The 18,621-nt window shown below is 42.7% G+C and overlaps 1 protein-coding gene across 2 annotated transcripts in view; it reads right to left on the bottom strand.

Annotated features, from left to right (window-relative positions):
* Positions 1 to 18,621, bottom strand: part of LOC106604517 (myopalladin) — a 48,241-nt gene that overhangs the window by 9,285 nt on the left and 20,335 nt on the right. The window contains exons 5-13 of one of the 2 annotated variants that reach the window (XM_014199196.2): positions 18,111 to 18,594; positions 15,173 to 15,265; positions 14,864 to 14,975; positions 14,571 to 14,594; positions 12,408 to 12,524; positions 10,136 to 10,901; positions 8,431 to 9,693; positions 8,052 to 8,199; positions 7,298 to 7,378 (exon numbers count right to left, since the gene is read on the bottom strand). In XM_014199196.2, the coding sequence (XP_014054671.2) occupies positions 7,298 to 7,378; positions 8,052 to 8,199; positions 8,431 to 9,693; positions 10,136 to 10,901; positions 12,408 to 12,524; positions 14,571 to 14,594; positions 14,864 to 14,975; positions 15,173 to 15,265; positions 18,111 to 18,594 (3,088 nt within the window). The remainder of the gene's footprint in view (positions 1 to 7,297; positions 7,379 to 8,051; positions 8,200 to 8,430; positions 9,694 to 10,135; positions 10,902 to 12,407; positions 12,525 to 14,570; positions 14,595 to 14,863; positions 14,976 to 15,172; positions 15,266 to 18,110; positions 18,595 to 18,621) is intronic. The other variant, XM_045719093.1, reaches the window with a different exon arrangement.

The following is an 18,621-nucleotide window of genomic DNA, read 5'->3' as shown; positions in this document are numbered from 1 at the left end:
TGAGCTCGGGTACATCCTGTTTCCATTGATCAACTTGATTGGAGTCCACCTGTGGTAAAGTCAATTGATTGGACATGATTTGGTAGGCACACACCTGTCTATATAAGGTCCCACAGTTGACAGCGCATGCCAGAGCAAAAACTAAGCCATGAGGTCGAAGGAATTGTCCATAGAACTCCGAGACAGGATTGTGTCAAGGTACAGATCTGGGGAAGGGTACCAGAAAATGTCTGCAGCATTGAAAGTCCCCAAAACACAGTGGCCTCCATTCTTAAATGGAAGAAGTTTGGAACCACCAAGACTTTTCCTAGAGCTGGCCGCCGAGCCAAACTCAGCAATTGAGGGAGAAGGGCCTTTGTCAGGGAGGTGACCAAGAACCCGATGGTCACTCTGACAGAGCTCTAGAGTTCCTCTGTGGAGATGGGAGAACCTTCCAGAAGGACAACCATCTCTGCAGCAATCCGCCAATCAGGCCTTTATGATATAGTGGCGAGACGGAAGCCACTCCTCAGTATAAGGTACATGACAGCCTGCTTGGAGTTTGCCAAAAGCCACCTAAAGGACTCTCAGACCATGAGAAACAAGACTCTCTGTTCTGATGAAACCAAAAACGATTTGGTCTGAATGCCAAGCATCACGTATGGAGGAAACCTGGCACCATCCCTACGGTGAAGCATGGTGGTGGCAGCATCATGCTGTGGGGATGTTTTTCAGCGTCAGGGACTGGGAGACTAGTCAAGATCGAGGAAAAGATTAACGGAGCAAAGTACAGAGAGATTCTTGATGAAAACCTGCTCCAGAGCACTCAGGACTTCAGACTGGGGTGAAGGTTCACCTCCCAACAGGACAATGACTCTAAGCACACAGTCAAGACAACACAGGAGTGGCTTCGGGACAAGTCTCTGAATGTCCTTGAGTGGCCCAGCCAGAGTCCAGACTTGTACCCGATCAAACATCTCTGGAGAGACCTGAAATAGCTGTGCAGCGACGCTCCCCATCCAACCTGACAGAGCTTGAGAGGATCTGCAGAGAAGAATGGGAGAAACTCCCCAAATACAGGTGTGCCAAGCTTGTAGTGTCATACCCAAGAAGACTCGAGGCTGTAATCGCTGCCCAAGGTGCTTCAACAAAGTACTGAGAAAAGGGTCTTAATACTTATGATGTTTATTTTATAATCATTTCCTTTTTCTAATGGGGTATTGTGTGTAGATTGATGAGGGAAAAAAACGATTTAATCAATTTTCGAATAAGGCTGTAACGTAACAAGATTTAGAAAAAGTCAAGGGGTCTGAATACTTTCCGAATGCACTGTACATATAAAATGGTATAGGCAGTAAGGTCAGTTTATAAATAGAAAAGGTGTGCACAGCAGTAGTTATATAGGATGAGCCATGACTAGAATACATATAAAAACTGTATGTGTAACCGATGTGAAATGGCTAGTTAGTTAGCGGTGGTGCGCGCTAATAGCGTTTCAATCGGTGACGTCACTCGCTCTGAGACTTGAAGTAGGGTTGCCCCTTGCGTTGCAAGGGCCGCGGCTTTTGTGGCGCGATGGGTAACGATGCTTCGTGGGGTGTCAGTTGTTGATGTGTGCAAGGGTCCCTGGTTCGAGCCCAGGTTGGGGCGAAGAGAGGGACGGAGCCTACACTGTTACATATGTTAACATTATTAAAGGGATCAGTGTTCAATGACTCTATCGGGCAGCAGTCTGTAAGGTGCAGGTTAGAGTAACGGATGGTAGCTGGCTAGTAACAGTGACTTAAGTTCAGGGCAGGGTACTGGGAGGAGGCCGGCTAGTGGTGACTGTTTAACAGTCTGATGGCCTGGAGATAGAAGTTGTTAATCAGTCTTTCTGTCCCAGCTTTGATGCACCTGTACTATCTCCTCCTATATGGTAGCGTGGTGAACAGGGCGTGGCTCGGATGGCTGAAGTCCTTGATGATCTACTTGGCCTTCCTGTGACACCGGGCGCTGTAGATGTCCTGGAGGGCAGGCAGTGTGCCCCTGCTGATGTGTTGGGCTGCCCGCACCAGCCTCTGGAGAGGCCTGCAGTTGTAAGCAGTGCAATTGCCATACCAGGCCAACAGGATGCTCTTAATGGTGTAGAAGTTTGTGAGGGTCTTAGGGGCCAAACCGAATTTCTTCAGCCTCCTGAGGTTGAAGAAGCGCTGTTGCGCCACCTTCACCACAGTGTATTTATTTCAGGGCATCAGTGATGTGCAGAGACTACATGATGGGGCTGAGCACGCACTCCTGTGGGGCCCCCGAGTTGAGGATCAGCGTGCCGGAGGTGTTGTTGCCTACCTTCACCACTTGGAGTCTGCCGTCCAGGACCCAGTTGCACAGAGAGGGGTTCAGACCCAGGGCATGGAGCTCAGTTATGAGCTTGGAGGGCATTATGGTGTCGAAGGCTGAGCTGTAGTCGATGAACAGCATTCTTACTTAGGTACAGTATTTCTCTTGTCCAAGTGGGATAGGGCTCTTGTCCGTTGATCTGTTGGGGCAGTATGCGAATTGTAGTGGGATTAGGTTGTCGGGTAAGGTGGAGGTTATATGGTCCTTAACTAGCCTCTCAAAGTACTTCATGATGACAGAAGTGAGTGATAGTCATTTAGTTCAGTTTCGCTTTCTTGGGTACAGGAACAATGGTGGATATCTTGAAGCAAGTGGGGACAACAGACTGGGATATGGAGAGATTGAACATGTCCATGAATACTCTAGCCAGCTGGTCTGCACATGCTCTGAGGACTCGGCTTGGGATGCCGTCTGGGCCGGCAGCCTTGCAAGGGTTAACACGCTTAAATGACTTACTCACATCAGCCACGGACAACGAGAGCACACAGTCCTCGTGAGCAGAGGGGGCCCACGTCGTAGCTCAATGTTGTTTTCCTCGAAGCGGGTGAAGGTGTTGCTGCCATCTATCCACGTTTTTTGGGGTCTGGATCAATTCTAATCGCCACAGTGGGAACAACATCCTCTATGCACTTCCTGATGAACCCAGTCACAGAGGCAGTGTATAGTGTGGAATTTCAGTGTATATGTACACTACCATTCAAAAGTTTGTGGTCACTTAGAAATGTCCTTGTTTTTGAAAGAAAAGCACATTTTTCATCCATTAAAATAACATCAAATTGATCAGAAATACAGTGTACACATTGTTAATGTTGTAAATGACTATTGTAGCTGGAAATGGCATATTTTTTATGGAATATCTACATAGGCGTACAGAGGCCCATTATCAGCAACCATCAGTCCTGTGTTCCAATGGCACGTTGTGTTAGCTAATCCAAGTTTATCATTTTAAAAGGCTAATTGATCATTAGAAAACCCTTTTGCAATTATGTTAGTACAGCTGAAACCTGTTGTTCTGATTAAAGAAGCAATTAAACTGGCCTTCTTTAGAATAGTTGAGTATCTGGTGCATCAGCATTTGTGGGTTCGATTACAGGCTCAAAATGGCCAGAAACAAAGATCTTTCTTCTGAAACTCGTCAGTCTGTTCTTGTTCTGAGAAATTAAGGCTATTCCATGCGAGAAATTGCCAAGAAATTGAAGATCTCGTACAACACTGTGTACTACTTCATACTACTTCCTACCCTATTTAGGACATAACATGAGTTTGGTCGATATTTCAGTTTAGAGATCATTTAAATCAGTGGTCACCAAACTTTTCTGAGTCAAGATCCCTGAGTCAAAATGCAAGCCAAGATCTACCACTCAGATCAATTTTAAACAAGCCTATGCAACATTAACCAGGCTATAGGGCGGCCCAATACATTATCGCTGCACATTGGCTACACTTGAATTGCCCTGCTAATGTTGTTCTTCTCAGACCATTTAGAAATTATATTTCAAAATTGTTGGTCTATGATCACACTGGTAAGAGATCATTTGTTCTATTACTTGCGAGGCACAGCTCAGTGAGCATAATAATGAGCTTTTTTTACTGGACTGATGGCCTGCATCTGATGGTCAGTCTGTGGGGAGGGAGCAGTGGTGAGACTGCCTCTACCCCGACTCAACGTCCCTCCTCTCTCCCTCCCTCCGCTGAGAAAAGGGGACACAGTCTTCCAACTGACGCAAAACATATATACAAAATACATAAGTATGTGGACACCCCCTTCAAATTAGTGGATTCGGCTATTTCAGCCACACCCGTTGCTGACAGGTGTATAAAATCGAGCACACAGCCATGCAATTTCCATAGACAAACTTTGGCAGTAGAATGGCCTTACTGAAGAGCCCAGTGACCTTCAACCTGGCACCGTCATGGGATGCCACCTTTCTAACAAGTCAGTTCCTCAAATTTCTTCCCTGGTAGAGCTGCCCAGGTCAACTGTAAGTGCAGTTATTGTGAAGTGGAAACATCTAGGAGCAACAACGGCTCAGCCGCGAAGTGGTAGGCTACACAAGCTCACAGAACGGGATTGGCGAGTGCTGAAGTACATAAAAATCATCTGTCCTTGGTTGCATCACGCTTCACCATCTGGCAGGCCTAATCGCCCAACATCAGTGCCCGAACTCACTAATGCTCGTGGCTGAATGGAAGCAAGTCGCCGCAGCAATGTTCTAACATTTACATTTACATTTTAGTCATTTAGCAGACGCTCTTATCCAGAGCGACTTACAGTAGTGAATGCATACATTTCATTTTTTTCATTTCATACATATTTTTTTTCTTCGTACTTCTAACATATATTGGAAAGCCTTCCAGAAGAGTGGAGGCTGTTATGGCAGCAGAGGGGGTACCAACTCCATATTAATACCGATGATTTTGGAATGAGATGTTTGACGAGCCGGTGTCCACATACTTTTGGTCATGTAGTGTATGTCGCACTGCATCATTTCTGCATCATGCACCAATTCATGTTGTTACTCCTATGACTAAAGAAAGTGAAATGTTCCTCGATATTAAAAAAGACACAAGCCGCAAATAATAACAATGCAAGCTTATCGAAACACTTCGTGATACTCATTAATTGCAGCTGCAGTGTTGGTTGTAGTGTGAGTGGAAGTAGGGAGAATGCACATTTTATGGCTTTTAAAGTTTTGAACAAAAGTATTAACAGTGCTGAATAACAACTTAAACATGAACTTACTCATTAAACACAGCAGATGTTTGCTGTATTCATTGAGTCTCTCTCTAGTCATGGTTGTAAAAGCTTTGAAATCTCACATTATCAACTTTTCTGTGCATTCCAGGCATCATTTTACATTATATGGCACAAGGAAACTGCAGACTCTTGATCTGAGCTATCTGATTGGCCAGCGTTAGAGTCCTATAGGTTGCACTTGATTTGCTCCCTGGAACTGGAGGTCTACATTCAGACACATGAAAGGGTTCAAAATGGGAACACCTTGCCATCCTGGTGCTCGGGCTGCTGAATGAAGTGCAACTACCGCCAACAGCGTGAAACAGATACAATAAATAGGAATGCAAGGCTTTATCATTGTTTTTTTTTCATGTTTGGTGATTAGCTAGGAATTGTTTGGAGATTGACCAGTCTATCACGAGGGGTTGGTGCCCACTGCTTTAGATTATTCATGAAATGGATATTAGTTTACAAATACTTTAAAAGTGCATGACTTATGATTAATTGGCGACAGATTCCGCATAAAAACAATATGTATATTTCCCCACCAGATATGTTTATGTCAACTTGACTTGTTGCCGATAAAACTGTGCGTAATGACGTTGTGCCCACTCTGGTATTGGAACGTGCGCTCCATCCAACAGCGCGCCACAGTATACGTGCGATCGCGTATAGTCTACATGATAACAATATTATGGACTAAAGAGCGAGATTATTTTTATTTCTTAAACGGCAGTCAAGCATCAATGATCATGTCACCAGAATAAGACGCTCGATATTTATTGGAAAGGAGCATCAAGCTCATCATCACCTTGCACTTTCACCACTCTGTGAAGTTCATCATAATTGATTTAATCTATAGCCTAATAAACTGCATGCTTTCTTGACAAGTCGTAGTGGCAGGACCACAAAACATGTCATCGCGTGACTCCAAGTTGACTTTGATATGACGGTTAATATATCAATATTTGCTCATAAAAGCTTTTCTACCGACATTTCTCGCATTGTTCATTTTACCGATACCAAAAGATTCCACTTTGTCTAGCGTATTTTGTTTTGTCTACATTTATAAAGTTTACAGAAACATTTTCTGTTTCCATCAGGCCTGTCAGCACATTTTCTATCCGACGTATTTTACTTGCATAAAAAGTTTGGACGGAAACCTGGTTAGTGTTTGGATATATGAGTATGCATCCATACTACTTATTAATTCAAACCTGTTTTCAACATTCAGTAATACTTTACATTAAGTTGCTCTTATACCTGTGTAGTAATGCTGTAATTACTACACTCACAATATGTAATATGGAATTATTGTATTTTTTTTTTTCTGTGCGGGGGTCTTGGGGAACTGTGGCGGGAATCTTGGAGGGCTGGTAGGAGATCTGTCGACTTGCGCTTGAGCACTGGTTGCTTCTGTGTGTCGCTCTGGATGGGAGGCTGTTAGATCACTAAGTGATGTAGTTGTAGACCGGCTTCACTGCGAGTATATTGTATGTTTCAAATATACAAAAATTCTAAAAAATATTTTAAAAAATATATATAATGGGCTTGAGTGGTTTTAGTTATTATTATTATTAGGAGATAGCAAAAGCTCAGGTTGCCCAGGCCGGCGGAGATACAATCTTCGGCAAAATCATTCGCAAGGAGATTCCTGCAAAAATATTATTTGAAGGTGAAAATCAAAAATCTTCCATCTGATGTATATGTCTGTTTCTCCTTTTCCACTTTAAATTATTTATTATTTTTTACCTCAGAAAGCCTATTGTTTGTCCCTATTCTTCTGTTACGAAAGATGATTGCAGTCAGAGTGCAGTATAACTGCAGTTAGAGTGAAATATAACTGCAGTATGCTGCAATTACTGTGCCCAAAATAACCGTTTTTTTTACTACACTAATTTTGCAGTGTATAACTGCAGTTAGTGTGCAGTACACTGCAGTTATTCTGCAATTACCGCATCCAAAATACCACAGTCAATTGCAGTTAAGGCAGTTTCAAAACTGCAATATTTTTTTGTAAAGGTTACAAAAAACTTTCAACCCCATTATGCAATTACTGAAGTACTAGGAATGAACGTGTTAATCCAATGCCGTTACTGGCGTAAATACAGTGTTTCTGCATAGGTATAAGAGCAACTTAATGTAAAGTGTTACCGAATGTTCTGAGCAAAGCAATGCTTGGGAGAGAGATGTTCGCTGTACCTCGTCATAATTAAAGACAGTGGCAGGAATGTTTGGTCCGAGGTTTCGGCTTTCTGTTTTACCCTCATAAGTAGTCGGCTTCTGTGAGAGGATAGGGATGAATGATGAACACCAACACAAATGCACACACACTAATGAACAAACACACACAAACACACACACACACACACACGAACACACACACACACACACACACACACACACACACACACACACCACTACCGCGAATGTGTGAGTAATGTGTGATTAATATGATAAGCATGGTGTTATATGGGACACATACAGTACATGATGAATGAATATGGAAAGTGAATGATTGGAAAAGGATTGCTCGCTGATGCTCTGCTGATCTCTCAGTTTAGATGAATGCATGTTCTCAATGCTTCCAGATTGTTTCACATTGTCACTTTACCCCATTTCCAATGTTAAAGGAGAACAAAATAGATTTATAATAAGAATTGCAGAATAGCAAATTGGAAGCAAGTGAGAATTCACCATGCAGTCTCCACTTTGTGTTCTTTTCAAATGTTTGAAGAACGTGGTATTCAAACAGGTGTTGGGTTGAAAATAATTTGTAGAAGAAGAATGCTTTATTTATTTGAGATCCCTCTGTTCATTTGTTGGTTCCACTCCAAGCCATATTATTACTGCATAACTCATTCATTTAGTTCCATATTCAGTCATTCACCCAATCTATCATGGAAGGTATGTGCCTCACGGCATAACAGTACAATTGAAGGCATATATCCTATACCTGTTGTACATGACCACGCGTTAAATCTTCATTGAACCTAAACTTTTTCTCAATATCGTGGAGGAGAGTTTGTTGGCTGCTACGAATGTCATCATCTAAAATAGGACGAGTGCTTGTAGGCAACTTCTTCAGTATGCCTTGAGATGGCCTGTGGATCAAAACAAATTAATTAGCAAAAATGTATTTTTACAATATATAAAACTGAAACACGATGAATTGAATGCTGAAGTAAGAGGTCCAAAGTTCCCGGGTTTTTCCCAAAATCCGGGTCGGAGGATTCAGAGTTGAAGGATTCCGCCCCTCTAGTAATCCTCCAATCAGGATTTTTTTTTTTGTTAAACTGGGAACTTTCTGGAATTCAGGAACCATAGGGACTTACCTATGAGCACTCCTGGGCAGGCCCATAGAGTTGGTGGCTTGTGTAGTGTGTAGAGAGGGCAGGACAGAGCTGAGGAAGGCCACATGGTTCTGGATGGGGCTGGGGGTGGAGGTACTGGAGGTCGGGGACGCTGCCTGCGGAGGCGACTGCTGTGGCAGGGTGAACACAGAGTTTAGGTAGGCAGCAGGTGACAGGATGGGTGAGGTGGGGGAGGACATGAAGGGAGGGGGGCTGATGGGTGACTTGAGGACTCTGGTGGGTAAGACTCTGGGTTGCGGAGAGAACTGGTTGGGGTTGGAGGAGTTGAGCTCGGCAGCCAGCTTGTGGAGCAACGGAACGGGGGACTCTGTAGGAGAGGGACTCCTAAATGGAGAGAGGAGAGTCTGGGCAGTGATGAACTCCTTTGGCCTAGCGTAGTTGAAGCTCTGTGACGTAGGGGCCAGGTTGAGGAGGGAGGCGTGGGTTGTTCTGAGCAGGGGAGAGTGGGAGGTGTTCTGCATGGTTGTGGGGGCCTTGTTGAAAGCTGCAGGGATGGAGCTGAGGGATGCTGTGGGGGCTGTATTCAGATGAGGTGCGGGAGGTGTGCTAAACTTGGGTACGTGAATGGCTTTAGGCTGGGATGAGTGGGCTAAATTCAGCTGGGAAGAATGGGTGGTGTTTTGCTGGGTCATATAGGGTGGGGATGCAGGGCTGGTGTACAGGTGTGGTGCAGGAACGGTTCTCAGCAGAGAGGCAGATGGAGGGGAGCTCATACAAGAAGGAGCTGTCTTCAGTTGAGGAAGGGACGGGAGGGTACCTATAACGGGTGTAGGAGGGGCTGTGTTCAGTAACGGTGCAGAGGTAGTGTTCTTTGGTGGTGCAGGGCTTGTGTTTAGCAGGGCTGAAGAAGTAGAATAGGAATGGGGGGTGTATGGGTTCAGTAGTGGTGCAGAGGCAATGTTTAGCAGGTGGGCAGGGGGACTAGTGTTTAGCTGGGGTGTAGGGGTAGTGTTCAATCTTGTCACAGGGGCGGAGTTGAGAAAGGGTGTTGGGGATGTGGTCAGTATGGGTGCGGCGTGGGTGGTCTGCAGGGGCATGGGAGTAGATGAACGGGGCAGGTTTGACTGAGGCTGGGCTTGGGTCTGTGCCTGGGACTCGTGGTGTGTCTGGACTGGCCAGGCAGATGCCTCCGGTTGGCTCTTGATGGCTCCGGTTGGCTCAGTCTCAGTCTGCTGCTGCTCCATAAGCACCTGGTTGTGCAGAAGCTGCAGCTGGACAGGGTCTCTGAGAAAACAGAGATGGAATATGTTGAAAACTTTATATAATAAAACTAGCCTGGTCCAAGATCTGTTTATGTGGTCTTGCCAATTCATAAATCCTTGTCACGCCAAACCATAGGAGTTGGCAAGACAGTATAAACAGATCTGAGACCAGGCTATAATAAAACCATATGTTTATCTTAATGTGTTCCTCACCCGAATAACTACAAATACTCGAGACATAGTTCCGTAAAAAGTAATGAGCACAATGTGTCTTTCAGGGGCAGGTTGGGGAAATAGTCTGCCCTTTTAACACATAGGAGTATCCAGACTCTAAACACACTCAGATCTGCAATTGGAAATGTCAGTAATGTGCTGTATCAAGCTTGGTATAAGACCTTTCATTGCATTATTAAGTTAAGTGATACTAGATAAGTTGAAAAATACTTGAGAATTAGAATACTCACAGTTTGGGCTTGGCCAGTACTGGAGGTGGTTCCTTATTGTCCAACTGTGACATATCTTCATATGAATGGCTATTGGATGCTTCACTCAGGTTTTCCGTTTCATCCTCAGGCAGTTTAAAGTGCACACGGAGGCCAGCCCTGGAGCTGGACCTGGGCCCGTTGTGGTTAACCAGAACCCCAGGCTTAAGGCAGGAGGAGTTGGGGGGATCAGGGAGGTTTACATGGGGAGGGGGCTCAGGTTTATGGATAGGAGTCCCTTCCACCTTAGGCCAAAGACCAACGGGAGGGTTAGGTAACACTGAAAAGGCTCTGGAGTCTTCCTGGTCAGTCTTGGGCATCTCACCATTGCTCTGGGGCTCGCTGGAGCTAGTAGGCAGGTCTGGGTGAGGGGTGCTCAGGTAGAGTGAGTCCAGATGAGATGTGCTGGAGCTACGGGTGCCTATATGGAGGCTGTTGCCCAGGCTTATTGGGTCCAGGCTGGGCATGCTGGGGCTAACAGGCACCTGGCGCAGCATGCTGGAGCTCAGAGGGTCTAGATGGAGGGTACTGGTGCTCAGAGGTTCCAGTCGTAAAGTGCTGGAGCTGAGGGGATCCAGGCGGATGGTGCTGGAGTGAGGCTTGATGCTGTTGGTGACAAGAGCCTCAGCTTGAGGCTTTAGACTGGGCAGAGTGAGATCTGACGAAGAAGGCTCTGGTACTTGTGTGGACTCCATTGTTAAAGTGCCTACGACAGTTTTCACGTGGTTGTTGTTGGTGTTTTCATTTCCTAATGAGGTACAGGGAGAAGGATAGGTTCAAAGCCTAGTGTAAGTCTAAACATCCCTTTCACAGGTTTCACATTTTGCTGCCTTGAAATTACCTCTAAAATGGGATTGCGTTGGATTTTCCCATACTAATCTACACAACCTACTCCACATTTTCAAATTGAAAGAAAAATTCTAGAAAATGTTCTAAATTAATACAAAAATGTAAAACAAACATGGCTTGATTGCGTACGTCTTTACACCCCCGAGTTAATACTTGGTGGAAGCACCTTTGGCAGCAATTACAGCTGTGTGAATTATTTTGAATAAGATTCTACCAACTTTGCACAACTAATAGGGAAACATTTATCCATTGTCTTTTTTTATTGTATTTTATAGCTCAAGTTCAGAAAAATTGATGGACAGCAATATTCAAACCTGCTTTTAAAATCAGATTTAAGTCAGGGCTGAGGCTGGACCACTCAGAAGCACTTAACACCTCTTGGAAGGCCCTTATGTTGTGTCTTTGGCATTACAATTTGCGTAATTGACCCGCTGAAAAAGAAAACTAAATTCCAGGGTTAGGTATTCAGAAGACTGAAGTCGGTTTTCCTCTTACTTTTTTACCTGGGCTTTGATCCTATCATATTTATTTTGTTCCTGGCAAACTCCCCAGTCCCTGTCGGTGACAAGGATACCCATAACATGATGCTTCCACCACAATACTTGAAAATGCAGAGGGTTTCACTCTGCGATGGGTTGTATTTGACACAAACATTTTTTTTAAAATTTAGGCCAAAAAGTAAATTTATTTGCAATGTTGTCTTACAGTATTACCTAATGGACTTGTTGCATGATTTGGAGTGGATTTTTTAAGACAGGCTTCCTTTTTAAAACTTTTTCATAAAAGCCATTAATGTGGAGTGAATGCAATGTTGTTAATCAATGCACAGTTTTCTCTCAGCTCAGCCAATGAATCCTAAGCCTCACAGTGATGTCGTTGAGGAGTTTCCAATTGCAATACTTGACCATACTCAAAGGGATATTCAGTGTCTTGGAATTATTTCTTAGAGTCCCCTGATCTATGCCTGTGGAAACAAAATCCCAGACATGCTTTTAAAGCTCATTGGTGGCTCTGAGGTTGAATCATTGTTTGACATTCACTATCAGTTTGAGGGACCTTCCAGAGACAGGTAAAGTTGTTCTTAAATCATGAGAACCACAACTTTGACAAACAGATCGTTGTGTGATTTTGTATGAAAATATTTGCTCCTGAACTTATTTAGATATGCCACAGAAAATAGTTTGAAGACCATTGCAATCAGGACTGTTTTATATTTTTATTAATTTCAGAAAAATTATAATTCTTCTTTCACTGTGGATAAAAATCCCTTTTTAGAATTTTAGGCAGAAAAATGTGAAAACTATGCAAGTGTGTGTAGACTTTAACGAGGCACTGTAAACAGTCTTCAAATATTATCTTACGAATAGAGCTTCCAAGTCTAAACTTTGTAAGCCAGTGACGTTACCTTTCACCCTTAGTGCAGCGATACTGGATACAGTTCCATATTTGTTGCTTGCAGTGCAAGTGAATGTTCCAGAATCTTCAGGGAAGACTTCAGCAATGACCAAAGTGCATATTTCCTCTAAAGGGAATACAAAATTAGGGAGATGAGCACCAGCTGAATGTCATTGTTGAAGTTCAGGCAACATGACTGATAGATTAAAGTGCAGAGAAGTTACTATACTGAACTAAAATATAAAATGCAACATGTAAAGTGTTGGTCCCAATTTTGTGCACAAATGTGTTTACATCCCTGTCAGTAAGCATATATCCTTTGCCAAGATAATCCATCTACCTAACAGGTGTGGCATATCAAGAAGCTGATTAAACAGCATGATCATTACACAGGTGCACCTTGTGTTGGGGACAATAAAAGGCCAATATAAAACATGCAGTTTTGTTATGCAATGCCACATATGTCTCAAGTTAAGGGAGCATGCAATTGGCATTCTGACTGCAGGAATGTCCACCAGAGCTGTTTCTAAAACTAAAAGCATTGTATTTGGAACAAAACACTCACTAAACCCTAAACCTCAACTACATTTTTTAATAAATAATGTGGAAATTGAGCAAGTTGAGAAACTGCTTGGAGTAACACTAGATTGTAAACTGTCATGGTCAAAACATATTGATGCAGTAGAGCTAAGATGGGGAGAAGTCTGTCTATAATAAAGCGATGCTCTGCCTTCTTAACAACACTATCAACAAGGCAGGTCCTACAGGCCCTAGTTTTGTCGCACCTTGACTAATGTTCAGTCGTGTGGTCAGGTGCCACAAAAAGGACATAGGAAAATTGCAATTAGCTCAGAACAGGGCAGCACGGCTGGCCTTTGGATGTACACAGAGAGCTAATATTAATAATATGCATGTCAATCTCTCCTGGCTCAAAGTGGAGGTATTGACATGTTGAATGAACCGAGCTGTCTGTCTAAACTACTGGCACACAGCTCGGACACCCATGCATACCCCACAAGACATGCCACAAGAGGTCTCTTCACAGTCCCCAAGTCCAGAACATACTATGGGAGGCCCACAGTACTACATAAAGCCATGAGTACATGGAACTCTTTTCCACATCAAGTAACTGACACAAGCAGTAAAATTAGATTTTAAAAAACAGATGAAAACACCTTATGGAACAGCGGGGACTGTGAAGCAACAAACATTGGCACAGACACATGCATTCACACACACACACATGATAACATACGCACTATACATACACATGGATTTAGTACTGTAGATATATGGTAGTGGTGGAGTAGGGGCCTGAGGGCACACAGTGTGTTGTGGAATCTGTGAATGTATTGTAATGTTTTAAAAATGGAATAAACTGCCTTAATTTTGCTGGACCCCAGGAAGAGTAGCTGCTGCTTTGGCAGCACCTAATGGGGTTCCATAATAAATACAAATACAAAACTCAGTAAAATCTTTGAAATTGTTGCCTGTTGCTTTTTGTTCACTGTATAACAGCATGGTAGCTGTACTATGTAGCTAACCTACTGTATGTACAGTATATGCATAGTGAAAAAGAAAGACAGTAAGCCTCTGCATTGTAAAATATGTCTGCATTTCTATATACTGTATAATTATTGCTCAATAGATTGTCTTTTCTAAGATACAGAGAACTAATAAGCATTCATAAAATGCTTATGCTGTAAGTGAGCAATTTTTCCAATGGCACAGCAGCTACATTTGCTTCCATTCACGAGTGCTTCCCTGTGTTTCAGACACTCTGAAAGGCTCTGTAACCATGATAGTTCAACAGACACAGGTTGTTAAGGTTCCTTATAAGGTTGAGTTTTAGGAGGAGAAGTAAACTGGCTTTTACGCAGAGGAGTTACAGAAGCTACAACCCCAGCCAGATACTCTAAACATCTGGAAAGAGTAATGGTGTACACTGGTTCATAGAAAACATCACCTAGGCTACAGTAGGACTTTGACTTTCTGAGGCCAGTCATGTTTTTTTTTTTATCATTGTGTCTAATGCTTGTATATTGTGAATACAATTTACATTTCAGTAACACATACCACAAAATATTTTGATACATGCAGAAATATGCTGCATCTTAAGATTTTACAATGTATTAATTGTACCATGACAGTCTCTCCTTTGCATAATACGCACCTGATTTATCCGTGGATCGAGGATCTAAAAATGAAGAAATTGCTAATATATATTTAATTGTATGAAATCAGAGCTTTCTGTTCTTCATGATGCCTTCTAAAAAAACTTGCTCTCAGTTTTTTTGGGGGATACTTTAACAGTTTTCAAAATGCTTACATTTATTAACTTCAAAGATAAAGTGAAAATGTACTAATAAACTAATACAAGAGAATTGAGGTAAATCACAGAACGTACCATAAGAGTAATGTACATTATTCCGACACATAGTAAAGGAAGGAAGGTCTTGGTCTTACTCTTCTGCAGGATCCTGAAGTCAGGGGAGGCCTCTATGACAGTTCCTTCTCTGTACCAGTCCACCTTGGGGGAGGGCACTCCTTTAACACGGCACTCTAGGTCCTGCAGACTCTGAGGGGCCAAGTAGAGTGCACAGCCATCATAAGTTTATCATCACACACAAAACATGCAGTTTCTTAAGTACATGAGCTTTAAAAAAAATGTACCATATAAGACAATATCATATTTTCTTCGATGTTTGATGACGAAGTTGACATTGTACATGTCTTCTAAATATTAATAGTGTGGATATAATAGTAGTGGGGAACCTTTGTGAAAACAGGGGCAGCCATGATAGGCCTCCCTTCTAGACCTTGAGGATAGATGTCTAGACTTAGAGTATAGCTGTCTCCATTTAGGTTCTGAAAACAAAAGGATTCCATCAATTCAAGTGGAACTGACACCGTTTTAACTACTTTGCAGAAATGACATTAAACAAACACATAATCATACATACACAATCATAATATCGGTCTAAAATATCAAATTCACATTTTATGCTTCAAAAACCAACTTTATAAGAGTTTTAAAAAATAGGTCATATTTGACAAAAAAATGTAATTGTAGCTAGCTAGCAGCTGGAAGGATGTCATGTTATCACCAAGGGCCGCATAAGCATTCCACAAAATATGCCCTAAAACACGCCTGCGCTAGTTGGCATTTATAAAAACTGAACTTGATGTGAGAATGTGCTTATCCTTCCGCAAACTTTAGACCATGCACATGCAGTTTCCATTGGCTCTATTAGATAGGCTATTCTAATTTCATTGTTTTGATCTGAAAGTGAGCGCGGTTTATAACATACAGTAGAATTAAACAGGTGAACAGACAGTTGATATTTTGCATTGAAGTGTGTAGGCTACCACTGTAGTTAAAAAACCCCATCTAAGTAGACAATGTTTCAGAATTCGGGTGCAGTGCAGCATATGGGTTTGGAAAAAGTAGGCTAAATGCCAAACATTCTTGAATTCAAACGATCTGTTACAGGTTGATAACATTTTGCAATTGTTTTTGTCTATCAGAAACGGTCAAATACAGCAAATGTCACGGCAAAAGGAAACGTTCTGCTATTTCATTTAGATACTGTCTTGGTCTAATTCCATTACTTCTAAAGTATGCACAGTTTTACAACTGGCTTGATTTATAATAGGAAACGTATGGCGAGCGCCAAGTTTATACATCTCAATATTTTTGTGCATGTGCAGTCTTTTCAGGGGGCTCATTTATAACAGTTACGTAAATTTCACACTTAATATTTGAGTACGTCATTTCTGAAAAGACTGCTGTCTTTGGAGGTGATGGCAGAATGTTAAACTTTTGCAGTGACATTTGCTGACGTCCCAGGCCATCTGACAGACAAAATATCTGTGTGAGCCATTTCTGAAATGTCTGCGCATTTACACAAATATTGAGATAAATCAACTTGCCGCACGCCATACACTCGTATGTTTCCCCTTATAAATCAGACCTGTCATAAAACTGTGAGCGCGTGAACGAGCATTGAAACTCTGCCTGGAAAACGCCCTCCATTCACCTTTTTAAAGCGTTGGGCCAATAACCTTAAGGTTGCTGGATCGAATCCCCGAGCTGACAAGGTAAAAATCTGTCGTTCTGTCCCTGAGCAAGGCAGTTAACCCCACTGTTCCCCGGGCGCCGAAGACTTGGATTTCGATTAAGGCAGCCCCCCGCACTTCTCTGATTCAGAGGGGTTGGGTTAAATGCGGAAGACACATACATTCAGTTGGACAACTGACTAGGTGTCCCCCTATCCTTTTCCCTTTTATGCAAGAAATAACCTTTCAACCCGCAACATTTTCTCTCCGTCAACAAGAGGGGTGTGAACAGTTTGTGTCATGAACATTGCTTGTGCCCACAGAAATCGACGTGCATGGGATGATCCCGAATGCTGGAAGGGGGGCCTGAGTGAAAAGGTTTGGGAACCCCTGCTGTAGAGATGTGCGCAGAATGTTTTGCAGTGACCTTTTCAAACTAAATGCACGCTGCCTATAGAGCGAATGCCTGCGCATTCTGCAAGATTGATTGTATATTCAAAACAATTTAGGCTAGTAGGCTAAATGCTACAGCCCACACTTCTATGCAAAATACTAATTGTTGTTCAATATTTAGTTGATCAACATTGGGTTTCTATGTCCTGCTTTGGTATAGGCTCTGATATTAAATAGGTAATGATGTCGCACAACAATACTGTAGCCTACCCTTACTGTCAACTATTTTACATAGGCTACCGGTCGATTTACTGTGTTGGCAATTTAAAAAAATCTTCTGCAGTCATGCTGTATCTGGCAAGGACTGTGTCCATTTCTATAGGATAAAACGACCAAATTGTTGTGTACCTGTCAGCAGAACATTTGAATTCAACAATGTTTCGCATCAACTTTTCCTCCAACCTAAATATGGACTGTCCGTGAATTCTGAAACAATTGCAGTATTTACAATAGCATACATATAGGCCTACTTCAATGTAAAACGTCAACTGTTCACCTGTTAAATTCGACTGTATGTTATAGCCTAAACCGCGCTACCTATGGGATTGCAAAACTTGAAATATACAGTAGCCTATCTATACTAGGCCAATTAAATGAGAGATGTGCCTGGTAATTTGTTGTATGGCTACTTCAGGAATATGAACCCATCACGGCCACAAAAGATAAGGAATTTATTCTGCAATTGTTATGAAAATAAAATTAATAGATACATACGCACGGTTTACAAATGAGCCCCCTGGACTGGATAAGACTGACAAGTTTTTATTCGTTTTATTTATTTACTACACTGTCTGTTATTTGCCCAAACGCACGGCCACTTTCCCTTTCATATTACTATACAATTGTCACAAATACCGGACTCTGTCATTTCCAAACATTTTATGAATGTACGAAAACATGAAGATTAGCATATCTATGTGTGCTCGCTTGTCACACACACAAAAAAAAATGCTTCATATTCTTCCTGAGGGCGTATATGAACAGATTTTAATACCATTTAATGTTACTAAATTGGTGTCAGTTCCACTTTAAGTAACCAAACACAAATACACATTATTGTCAAGTACTGTGTGGGTCTTGAATAAAGATTACTGAGCAGAAAGGAACGTTTTTGACACATGCAGTATTTCAGATATCATTCATTTACATTGAAATATTTGCAGTACATTCAGGAGCCAGAGCTTTATGAGCAGATTATTACCTCAGCTAGAGTCGTCTGTATGGCAGCAACCTGGGCAGGCAGCGTAGAGGAGACCACCTGGGTCAGCGGTAGTGCCGTGGTAGAGACTGTCTGTGTCGGTAATGGTGTGGATGTCACTGGGACATGTGACGGTGTTGGCAGTGACAGTGTTGACACCTCCTGCGCCAGTACTGACGCCGTGTCCACAGGTGGTAGATCTCGAGTAGAAACTACCTGGACAGGTAACGGTGCTGACATCTCCTGGGCAGCGACCAATGTAAATGCCACCTGGGTGGATGGTGCTGTTGTCACCTCTGTAGCAGGAAGGACATTAGTAGCTGCCTGGACAGGTACAGATGCAGTGACTACCTGGCTAGAAGGCAGTGAGGTGGCCTCCTGTGGCTGTTCTTCAGTGCAGATGGTTGTGTCGTCCTCACACAGAGACACAACACTGACCACTGGAGGTAAAGATGGGGCACCCGGCTGAGCTCGGGTCCTCTGTAGTCTAGGTTTACAAGAGAAACAGGATACA

The sequence above is a fragment of the Salmo salar genome, chromosome ssa01, assembly GCF_905237065.1.
Source record: "Salmo salar chromosome ssa01, Ssal_v3.1, whole genome shotgun sequence".
NCBI lineage: Eukaryota > Metazoa > Chordata > Actinopteri > Salmoniformes > Salmonidae > Salmo > Salmo salar.
Note: the sequence above shows the minus strand (reverse complement) of the source record. Positions and strands in the feature narration are given on the sequence as shown.